Source organism: Brugia malayi (assembly GCF_000002995.4).
Source record: "Brugia malayi strain FR3 genome assembly, contig: Bm_v4_Chr2_contig_001, whole genome shotgun sequence".
Taxonomy (NCBI): Eukaryota; Metazoa; Nematoda; class Chromadorea; order Rhabditida; family Onchocercidae; genus Brugia; species Brugia malayi.
In genome coordinates this window covers 5,570,894-5,583,213 of record NW_025062476.1, presented here as the reverse complement: position 1 = coordinate 5,583,213, position 12,320 = coordinate 5,570,894, and the positions used below count along the sequence as shown (strand labels likewise).

At 31.1% G+C, this 12,320-nt stretch overlaps 2 protein-coding genes across 3 annotated transcripts; both read right to left on the bottom strand.

The window, feature by feature from the left end:
* Positions 1 to 43: 43 nt before the first annotated feature.
* Positions 44 to 1,281, bottom strand: Bm13506 (Uncharacterized protein; the record flags this gene model as incomplete). Its single annotated transcript, XM_043078526.1, has 3 exons — positions 44 to 212; positions 471 to 573; positions 1,218 to 1,281. 3 exons carry the CDS (start codon positions 1,279 to 1,281, stop codon positions 44 to 46), a joined length of 336 nt encoding a protein of 111 aa, XP_042934460.1.
* A 3,575-nt stretch (positions 1,282 to 4,856) lies between these two features.
* Positions 4,857 to 11,150, bottom strand: Bma-btbd-10.2 (Uncharacterized protein; the record flags this gene model as incomplete). Of its 2 annotated transcripts, XM_043078525.1 has the most annotated exons (12): positions 4,857 to 4,976; positions 5,266 to 5,400; positions 5,737 to 5,885; positions 6,003 to 6,099; positions 6,220 to 6,384; positions 6,643 to 6,861; positions 6,996 to 7,198; positions 7,308 to 7,431; positions 7,698 to 7,867; positions 10,000 to 10,057; positions 10,477 to 10,577; positions 11,057 to 11,150. In XM_043078525.1, 12 exons carry the CDS (start codon positions 11,148 to 11,150, stop codon positions 4,857 to 4,859), a joined length of 1,635 nt encoding a protein of 544 aa, XP_042934459.1. The 2 variants fall into 2 exon arrangements, with proteins under 2 accessions (XP_042934459.1, XP_001899851.2); XM_001899816.2 differs by lacking the exons at positions 10,000 to 10,057; positions 10,477 to 10,577; positions 11,057 to 11,150 and having other exon boundaries at positions 7,698 to 7,931.
* Between the last annotated feature and the right edge of the window lie 1,170 nt (positions 11,151 to 12,320).

The window sequence follows — 12,320 nt, the reverse complement described above, 5'->3', positions numbered from 1 at the left end:
GAGAAATAGAAATTTCAGTATGAATGATTTGAAATAGTAATACTTACGTAACTGCCGCATTTCGGCATCTGTTCGATCTCTTTCCTCTTTCAACCCTTTTTTGGAAATTTTCCGCTTGTTTTTCAAAATTTAGACTTAGACCTTCCCAGTGGCGATATAAAGCCAGATTTTCCGATTTCTGCTGTCTTTTATCACCATTTGCTACACTGTTTCTAAAATACAAAACCTTGAAGAGCTTTTTCTAGAGATTCTATATGATCACGAACTGCACAAAAACATGAAGATCAGACTGAAAGGAAGCCAACATAGTTAATCGAATGAAAAGACCATTGTAATACATCTGCTTATGATTCATTGAGAAGAGTCAGAAGAAAACTATTAGCTCAAGAATAAAGTTGTAAAAATTCATTACAACTCAAAATTTAAAAAAAAAGAAAAAAGAATACTAAGCTTCAAGGTATAAAAGATACCCATCATCTTCAACATCTACATTTAAAGTTGAAATTATTTGCTCGTCGTTGTTTTCATCACCACCTCCACTGCCAGCGTCATCATTCGTCAAGTGAGACTTTTCTAGACCAACTTCCAAATGAATAGTGATCGTTGAGACAAAGCCACAAATGAAACAAGAACATCAGCAGGAGAAACTTCGTCATCACTAAGAGAGAAATCTATAATAAAAATCAAAAATTAAAGAAAAAAAAAGACCGGAGTTTCGCCAAAAGTTTGGAATTCCTAGCACGGCAGCAATTTCCGGAATATATAATTCATTTTTTTTTCCACAATGTATTGTAAAAAGCATAGCGCCATGACAACCAGGCTCCCATTTCTCACATTCTTCCTCACTAAGAAAACAAATGATACTGAAAATTAAATAAGAAAATAAACTGTAAGAAACGAAAAACAAAAATATAACAAATGGAACAGATCCCGTAGACGATTTTGCCACTAATGGAACATAGGACAAAGGTATAAATAATAAAGAAGAAAGAAAGAAAAAACCAACAAATGTTTAATAATAATCTCTTTAATAATAATTTACATAATTTTAAATGAAAATATGTTTATTACATAAATGAGTGGCTTATAAGCGTATTTAAAAAACCAGTAAACCTTAAAGATGCAAAAGAGAAAAATGTCGATTGATATAAGTTAGAGAATACTACGACGAGCAAAACATCAAAATCCGTGCCAAAAACTTACTCAGTCAGTAATACCTCCTGTGAATGATTTCACAAGAAGGGTAGAGCAAAGGAATTTTCCAGAAATGTTTGATGACATCAAAGTAGCCAGAATATTCCAAGTGATCGCCAATGATCACTCTTTTACTTTTGTCATTAAAGAAATATTCTCTAACTTACAGTCAATATTTTCGTCTTAAGTTTTACTGGCAGGCGGTTACGGTAAGAATTTATATAAGGAAGTCTTGTTGAATTTTTTTTTAAAGTAACGAGTTTTTTTTTTTTTTTTTTTGCAGCCAGTATAGTTGGAAACAGTACAATTACAGAAAAAAAAAATACTATTTTAAATTATTCCGTATAGATCATTTTTTTTTTCTCTAATTTTTTGTTAATCTAATGTCAGATTTATTCGTTTCTCACTGCAGATATTTTTAGGTTGGCTACCAGTAAAGGAACTGGTGGTCAATCCATTTGGGGTGAAAATTTTAAGGATGAATTTCATCCCAAACTTAGGCGAATAACCTTGCATGGTTTCAATGGCAAATGCAGGTCCGAATACCAATGGATCTCAATTTTTCATTACAGTTATTCCTGCAGATTGATTAGATGGCAAGAATACCCTTTTCGAACAGGTTTGTATTGTTATTTGTATTATTATTTTGATTTCACAGGACTTTGTATTTGAATCTTTACTTCCTTTTTTTCTGTTTAAATAAAAAAAAAATTGAAAATTGTAAATTAAATTTCAAAGAATATAAATTATAAAACGTACATATATATATATATATATATATATATATATATATATATATATAGTGAGGCGCAAACCGGTGCCATTTTATCTTCAACCATTGCCTTTTCAAAATATCTCATATTGAATTGAAATTTATGTGTGAATGCAACTTTTCTTTAATGATTAATCAGAAAAGATGTAGTCAAAATGATCAACTTTAAATCTTTGTGGAATTTATGAGTTACCTTTTAGTGAACACCTTTAATATCACTGCTAAATTTCCTTTCTAATATAAAATTGTGATGAAATATTCGAAAGTACAACTTGTTTTCACATCAAAGTTTCTAATTTTAGTAATGCTTCAATATTACAATGTAATAAAAGAATGATGATTGAAGATGGTAAATACCAGTCACAATTTTTTAAACTATTTTTTCACAAAAACAAAATATATTAATGCTTAGATTGTTTTTTTTTTACATTATAATTCGTATTTTCCAAAAAATAACTTTCAAAATTAATAAAGTCCCGAGCACTTTTTTTTTTAAAATATAACTTGCACGACTATTTCAAAATTTTATCAAGCACTAGAATAGGCAATTAATTGAGAATGATGACCTAGAAATAATGGATGCGTAACAGAATACAGTGACCCACCTTGTTTAACCTTTAGTTACCTACTACAATTCAACAAAGAATGATAAGCATCAATTGCATAATGCATTTTTAGAAGATGGTGTGTGGTATTTCAAATATTGGGAAGTGCAAAACTTTGTAATTTTTCGAATATTTCCGGCCTCAACAATTCTCAAATTTTAAGCTTATCTGTGAAAATTGGAACCCATTCACTTATTCATGCCTTAAGCTTTTTATTCCTTTCTTTGCAAATCAGGAAATTGCATTAGAAACTGTACCACTCGCTGTGAGCTTTACAATCAATGATCAATTCTACTTCATTTCTAGAGTCATCAGTTTATTGATGTCTCATTTCCAACATAACTACCGGATTATAGCATTTCATTAAAAAATGTTTACAAGAGAATATTGTGTAACCGTTAAGTCATTCCATTAATAAATGAAAACATTTCATTAAACTTTGTTCTGCTCTGAGATTTTGTACACGCAATGTTGCAGGGCAGAAATATGACAGAATAGACGGCAACTTGCCTACCCATTGTTGCACTAGGCAAACACTACCATTTCAAGCACTGAAAATTTTTTAGGCTTTTCGTGGTTTAAATTTTAAGCACATATATTTTCCTGATTGCCTTCCAGATGTTCCTAATTTTTTGAATTCATGCGGACAGCTGCAAAACTCTAAGGTTTCCCGAATTGGTACTGGAAAAAAAGTCTCCTCATAGACTTTTCGCATTTATTTTACTTCATTTTTTACCAAAATCGAAAGTAATATATATATATATAGCAAATCGAAAAATATGCATCTCTAAAAATTTTCATTCATTTAAAATTTTTAACAATTAGAAATAAATTAAATGAATTAAAAACACAAAATTTGAATCTTTGCTAAGAATAAAAAAATCCTACCAATTTTTCCAAAATTTTCAAAATAAGTTAAATGTTGTTTATCAAAAAACATATATGAAGCGCAGCTAGCTAATCACCTTCTAGGTATTCTTTCTTGGTTTGGCTGAAATTTATTCCATTGCAATAATCCATCATTAATTTGATCAATAGAACAATAATTAAACTACAATATATATATATATATGTCAAATAAAATTCGAAACTAAATTTTTTACAGATAAAGTAATTCCATTCAAACTGTCTACAGCAAAAAGAAAAATAAAACTATAAATTCAATACAACAAAGATCGAACTTTCTTATAAGAGTAAAAAAAAAATGCCTAGTTAATCAAACATCTTAGCAATCCTAAGAATAATAATAGTTGTAGCAATAACAATAATTATAGTTGCAGCAATAAAATAAGTATAAATACCAACATCATACAACTTCACCAAATATACATGATGACCTCAAATTACTGCAATTCAACTAAAAGCAAAAATCATAGCTAAATAAACAATTCTTATCAATTAAAAACAAAACTTCATTAATAACACTGCAAACATGCAAATGAATAACACACATTTCCGAATGACATAGTTTTCTAAAAAATAAAAACAAATAGTGATGAAGCAAAGTGTTTATTTTGTTCTTTTTTTTCTATGATGCCAAAAAGCTAGTAAATCCTTTTTTAATATCATAGAAAGAAGTATTAAAATTGATCAAGCAACAAATATGGAAGTGACTTGGCCAAAAATAGGAACAGAAAATAAACAAACATATTGGACTGATCCAAATTCATAGCAATAGACTGCATATAATAGTATTTATAAAACAAAAAAAAAAAACGGGAATGAAATCTACAAAGTTTGATCGATCGAATAATATTAAAACCGCAACACATCAAAACTGACAATTTATAAGCTGCAAATAACAAATTGTACCTAAGATTAGCTGCAATACACAAAAGATATCCATTTAATTCCTTCATTTTTTCATTTTCTTTAGACAGCTTTACTCGATAAAATCAATTCGATTGCAAGTTTATAGAATCAAAAACAATTAAGAAAAACCAAAACTTCAAGGAGCTGTAATTAAGATCATAATGTATTTCATAACTATCGATTAACGGTATGCATTATTGCATGATAAAGGATGCTACAACCTAAGCACCCGCATTAAATTTCAAAGAGCAGAATATTCAGCATACAGACTAACGAATAAACCGATCAGAAAAAAGCCACCTTAGTTTCATATATTTTAATTTACCTATTCTCCTATCTGCAGTTAATAATATCTAGCATCATTCAGCATCATCACTAGTTATTTAGGTAGCTGTAAACAAAGCATCGGAAAGCATTAGATACAATAAATAATATGAATAAGGAAGAGAAAATGCTCGTAATAACGTTTTTCATTAGCTTGTCATAGTATGATTTGAACCACTTGATGAAGAAGTTTGAGAACTTTCCGTCCCCACTGTCGCCGAAGTTGACCTAACATTTTGCACTGGTGGTGAGTGAAGAGGATGTAAATTCTGCAAGTAATAATCAAGAATTAGTAATGCGAACAAATAGCATCAACAAGTTTCAACTTAATGATAAATAAAAATAGCTTTGTACTTGCATATGTACTATAAAATAAAATATGTGCCACTTATATATTTCAATATACATTGCTACAAGTCGCAGTACAGCCAAATACAATGTTTCCCTTTTTGTTCCTACCCTTCTTGAATAATAAAAGATGAATAAATATGCTGTATGCGCGAATGAAAATCAAGCACGTTTTCCTTTAAACTACTTGAAAAAAAACGGCTAACAAACCTGGCCAGTTAAACGATGTGCAAAATGTGTAGCACTAGTACCACAAAATATTGGATGCTGCACAATTGGCAAATTAAATGGCCCATTTCCAGTGCCAGATGCAGTAGTTGCTACACTCAGTTGCAAAGGTGCTGGCTAAAGAAAAAATTTCATAGACTGCTTTTGAAATCACTAAGATATTGAAAAAAAAAAAAACAGTATATTTTACGTTTCAGAAAAAGCTAAGCCAATTTATCACTTTGAATAGTGAAGCGTTTCAATATAATTTAACTGAAAGACATCTCAGTGATATCTTTAAATGATTATGACTAGTCCTATTATTATAATTAAAAGTATCTTAATTCCTTAAGTATATAATTTAGAAGATAAACTTATTGTAAGAAGAGTGTTTGCAACTTGAATTCAACTCCATTTAATCAACTACTACCTTATTTTCTCAGTTGTAAAATGAATAAAAAACTCTTCACTCACTTGTGGAATAGGATCACTTGCAGCACTTGCCAAACTTGGATTGGACTTGCTTTTCACGATAGGACATGCGAAATCAACATGACGTGAACGTGCTTCTTCTTTTTCCCATGAACAATGAACAAATGGCCGTTGGACGTAATTATAAATAACTGAAAATAAACTTACAATAAATATTTTTTATTTCAATACTGATAATAATAAAAATCTGCCTTCCACATTTTATGCATTAAATTCGAGACACCATCATACAGGAAAATTTAACATACCTTCGGCTTTATTAAAACGTCTTTTTATCTTCTCTTTGTGGGTTGGGTATCCTTCCATACCAAGCCGAATCTTTTTAAGGCCACGTTCCTTTAGAACCTAAAAATATGCAAATTAATGCATAACCAACTGTGTTTCAATGACTTCTGTTTTATGCAATATGAAGTACCTCTACTTTATCAAAAGAAAGTTGAAAGAGCACTCAGCACAATAATTTACTTGTTTTGCTACATCACGGTTTTCGGCATATTTGAAAAAACGATAAAGATGAGTGCTGTAAACAACTTGTGTCGTATCTTCACCCATCTGTGGAGGATAAAGTTCATCCCAGTCAACTACATCGTCATCCAATAGCACAACAATGTGGCATTCACGATCTCCATGCTGAACAATGAAATAAAATCTTGATTAGCACTAAGAATTTCACAGATTAAGTGTTATTAGTGATAATTTTAAAGGATGAGTTTTGGAAATGTATACTAAAATGATTGATTTATTCTTCATTTATTTTCCGTTTCAAAATTGATGCTATCATTTCCATTTATAAAATACATAAATAAATTAAGTCTTCCAGCCTGGACATAAAGTTGAATGTAGTGGTATTTTCTTAATCAAATTTCATTTATAATTGACAACATTTACCTCAGTACTAACAATCATTTGTGGCAGAATAGTTTCTTCGAGAAAGGCAGTAAATTGCTGTCTTGCACCTTCATTGCTTAATTCATGTAAAAATGAACGGAGATTATGGCACTGCACGGTGCGAGCATTGAATGGTACCAGTAGATAATCACAAGCTTCACGGAGTTCCGAAACTGACACTGACGGTGGACATCGCATTTTTCCAATGTGGTAGTATTCCTGAAAATTTTTAATTCAATTACTAAGGACAGGAAGTGAGAAAGAGAGAGGGAGAAAAAAAAAATTTAGCAAAAACTGATATATAGACCAACATTCGATCACAAAAAAGAAATCCATTACATTACAAAACCAACTAGAATTGCACGAAAGCAGGAAGCAGAAAGCCCATCAGCTACTTCATATTCGTTTTGATCATTGGGTCGCACAAGTTCAACACCATCTTGACGTTGTGCACGTACAGCAAACATTCGTCCAAGCATAGTATCCGGTTTAGCAACCAGCACAGCCGGATCAACCACAAATCTTGTATTTTCAACAAGCAATACCACTTTGTCACCTGAATTCAACACTACGTTATACATAATTGGGCAATCTTCAAATCCATACTCTTATTATTTCATTTGGAAATTTTTCTCTTAATGAATTTCTATTAAGCATAAAATTACCATTTTCTGCATGACTCATGTCAACGGTATGCTTAGGACCCTGTGAAGATGAAGCTACAGCTGCCAGAAGTGATTCATGGGCAGCACTTCCAAGAGACATCGATCGCTGACTTCGACATAAATCCTAAAACTTAACATTTTTTTTTTTGAAGATATAACAAAACAATAGAAAAAAAAAAATAATAAAACACACTGGTAATATCTAATTTCCAGTCTTGGCATAAATTTTAGGACATAAAAAGTTCAATACAACAAAATTAATGTAATACCATTCACTGCCATTACGATAAGCCGCAATATGAGGAATACAAGATTTGTAGCACTATCTAATACCTCCCATTATTTATTCTACTGAAGAAATAAATTACATTTTTCCATTCGAGAAAATACCTTTTTTATGGCAGTTTGTTTCAGGGCAGGTTGTAACGGTTGCGTGCTTTGATCAACATGGACACGTTCAGCGCACGAACCACGTGACGGCGAGCCTGAAGGAGACGTGTTGGAAGACGATGATGAACCAATACTGCTACTAAGCAAACACGACTTACGATCTGTTCCTTCTGAAAATACTACAAATATAGTAACAGTAACAGAAATGGACAGATAATTATTAGTTATGAACATAATAATTGCACAAGTATAATAATTAACTTATGATAATTCACTTATGAAGGCAAAGGAAATGTAAACACGAAAGAATTATAGTTTGTAGTTTTATTATTTCTCCTTAACGACAAATAATGAGACTAATTAATTCTCTTTCATTAGTTCTGCTCCTCTATTCGCCCTTTCCTATTCCATATTGCAGCAAACTATTTCCTAGAAGAATTACAGTTTGCAATAATTAAACGAGTTGAAGGATTCTTCGATTCCTACTAATTTTTTTAAAATTAAATCAAAAAATGGCATGAAACACAACAAATTTTTTCATAAGTAATGAAAAGTCAAACTGGAGCATAAAATCATCAAAAATCTTCTATAACTTATTTAAAATCAATTTAATAATAGTAAATTCTAGTTATTTGGAGCATATTTTGACGAAGTACCAAAGGAAGCTTAAAGAATTTGATGCTTCCGTTTCTTACAGCATTATTTAAAAATGACAACTCATTCCGGTCTTAAAATGCATAATAACACTTTAAAAGAAAGAATAGCAATAAATCCGTTTCCATTCCAGCATATTGTTTCACTCAGAGATTCATAATTACATTAACTTAACATCAGACGTTGAAATAATCACATGACAACATAAATGGCAGCACAAGTTACAACATAAAAATATGGAAATAATCCTTTTAAAATTGATTCAGATTTCTTTTTTTTTTTTTCATATCTGATCACATATCGGAATCTCTGAAATAGGAAACAATTTTTGGACATCCTATTAATAACCTAAATCTGTTAGTGCACTTTTCTTTTCACTATGATATTAGCTTGGTATCTACAAAAAATGACTGTTTTCATTTAACGGAAACAAACAATTCTGGGCAGCTTACATGACCTTTCCTCTTACTTTCCCTTTTTGCAGCTCTTCCAGTCCACAACTGTCCATTTTATGCAAATCAGTCTTTCTCTCCATGATGTGTCTCCCAACATTCTCTCCAACATTCTTGGAAAGCAACAATGAACATTGTCGCATAGGCGTCTGCAATCAATGATATCGACCACAGTGCAACTGTGATACTAATTTGTCGTACATTTCAATACCAAATATTATATGGCAGATAAAGTCCAGAATAAAGTGAGATATAAAATGAACACATACTGAAGTTATTTGATACAAATGAGATAAGGTATTATCTTTAATGTGAACGTGAAATAATGTTAGTTAAATAAAAAGAAATACTGTCAGTTAACACATCAATTGTAATCAAACTATTAATTAGTTCAGATAATTTGTAAATATGAACATATTTCACAATATTCACACTAATGACAATTTTTTTATCGATCAAATGGACTTGTTTCTTTCCAGAATAGCTTGAATTCTTGCAGTGATTAATCAAAAATACAATCTTAACATATAACCTATTCATTTCTTACACTAACTGCATGTTGTCTACAGAAATAATTAGTTGCTGACAATGAATCAATGGAATAACTTACTTTACATGCTATTTCACGTATTTATGTGAATAAGTAAAAAGGCATCTATTTTATAGCACAAAGAAAGATTTCCTCGATTTCTAGTTTTGCGTTGTAAGTTTTAATCTTATGTTCTTATTAGCATTAAAAAAATGATTCATTAATAGCTCAAGAAATGTTTACTTCCTAATTTCGAAGAAAGAATTCGTATTATCCAATAACTACCAAAATGGTAGGAAACAGTGGTTTTTTTTTTTTTTTTTTTCAGAAGCAAATCACACTGAAAATATGAATTCTGATAATACAGGACAACAGAGTGACCATTAGGTGAAGCAACATTTAACCAATTTTTCTATCAGAGATTGTCAAGTGTAGGATAAATGAACTTTTTAATAAAACATTTGAAGAAAGAAATCGAAATAACTTACAGTTTAAAATTAAAATCACATAATAAGGAAAAATGAAAATATGAATTAGTAAAAAATGAATTTTCAAACACGGAGTGACAAGTAAGTCCATGAATTTTATAAACATACAAATTAACTTAAAACATAAACATGACCGATGCATAAAATGGACAATCACCGAATAATTTAAAAATTAGTACCTGCACCTGAAAGAAGCAAGCCTCTCGATGTACGAATTCTCGAGAAAGACCAAGTAACCTACAAGAAACAGTAAAAATCAATTTATATCAACTTATTGGTAGATGAATATATTCTTACTGAAACTACTTTCGTATTGAAAAAAATTATATGATAAGAAAAGATGGAAGAATCCAAAATACACCATTAAAAAAAATTGATTTATGGACATTTTAATCAAATGTGAATTAAAAAATTATACAATTTCTGAAAGTGTGCTAAGTATTTCGATGTTCCAAGTATCTACTTATATCAATTTGGTAACAGATTGCTTATATTCATGTTGTAATAGTAAAAGAGCAATCTGCAGCTTAAATAAAACCAAGCTATAAACTGAGTATTACATAATTTGACTAATTGGAATCATCCAAAGTCACGAAAAAGAAAAATTCCCATTATTCTTCCATACAGCGATCTCCGAAAAGAAAGAATGTAGATACCTGATGACGTTGTGGATTACGTGAATGACGTCGTTTCAAACAGCTGCTTCTACCACATCCACCAGATGAAGTGCCTCCTGACTCATGCTTATCGAATCTTTCTGAAACAAAAACATCAGTATAACTACTATATCACATTTCAACAGACTATTGTGTGTTCGGTTGCATGAAATTATATCATTTATTCATAAGATTAAGGAAAAGTTAAGTACATAAAAACAACTTGTCATATATGCTTACACAGTTTTTTACCTTTCCATTCCACCTCCCATCAACACACAGTTTGGCTATCCTAAGCAACAAACAACAGGCAAAGATATTAAGAATTTCAACTACGCCAAAAAAAATTGCAAACTAATACTAATCACTAGGAAATTCAAAGAAAACGCGAAATTTGTGTACCTTTTTCAAGATGATCAACAGCTGTACGTAAAAGATGTGTCAACTTATAATGATATCAAACTCTTTTCCTTGCAAAATTATAACAGTCTTTTAAAAATAAAAAATATATAAAATAAAAGCTTAAATAATTTCATTTGGTCTCAAACATTCTTCCGTAGAATTTCGTAGAAAATACCACCTGGCGAACAGTCGGAATCTGATGTTGTAATGCATAAATCACGTCTGAATACGCTGCTGTTGCTGCTATTCACGTCATTCCTGCTATCTCCCATAACAAACCACACGTAACGCCTAAGTCACGCATACGCCCCTACAACTAAACTTGACTTAACGCTGTTATAACCGTTATTCTTATGATAATGACTTCATCTATTTCGAAAAAAGTAAAAGAAATTTGCATTCGAATTGCATGGGAGAATAGAGTATGCTTAGAGAGAGGGTTAGACACATCATGCGGTACTAAAAGAGATAAAATTGTAAATAGGAGAAATTGGTATGCAAAGAAAAAAAAACGAAAGTGAACAAAAAAGAAGATCAAAGAGACGTACAAATAGTATGCATTAATAATACTTAACTGGAGAGAGGGAGGGCAAGGATTGAGAAGATCAGTGAGAGACGACAGAGATGAGAGAAGAAAAGGGAGAAAAAGAAATGGGAGGAGATTTACTCTCTTTTAGTTTCAATTTGTCGCATTTAGGAAGTGAAAGGAAAAGTAACCAAGATGAAATGACACGTTAGTGCCAAATTCTCCGAGATTTCTCGGGACGTTCGCGAGGTACTCAATTAGTTGTTTAGTCTCTTTTAACGGACGGTGCACATGTATGTGTTTCTTCTTTTCTCTTTCTTTTTTATAATAATAAGCGAAGAATGATGTATGCATTCTGTACAACAACAAATTGTATATTAGACGTACGTGAACATAGACGTAAAAGGTTGAATTGAATTCAGAAGTACATTATATATATATATATATGTGTGTGTGTCTGTCGTGTCTATCCGTCTGTCTGTCTGCCTGTCTATTCGTACTTTTATTGTACTTTGCTTATTTATGAAATGAACAAAATATTTTCGCTCTCAACAAATGAAATTTGAATGGATTGGGAAAGCATGATAGGATTGAGCATTGAATTCTATTATTTCTCGATTGACCTTTTACTGACCTTCCTTTTCAAATATAATTCGTTGTCAACTATGTATGTAGGTGTGTGTGTGTGACGTGACGTGATGGTAAGATTCGCTTCCCCCGTCTCTCTCAAATTTTATACTGAAAGAAAGGCCTGGGGCAAATTAAGAGGTAAGCAATTAACATGAGTGTGCAGCAATTTTTAAGATCAAATCAGCCGTTCTTCATTAATCAATAAAAAACGACCGATGTGCTATCTCTGCTCCTCTCTCTCCCTGTCTCCTTGTCCCTCTACTTTCCTCTTGGATTGTATAAACGT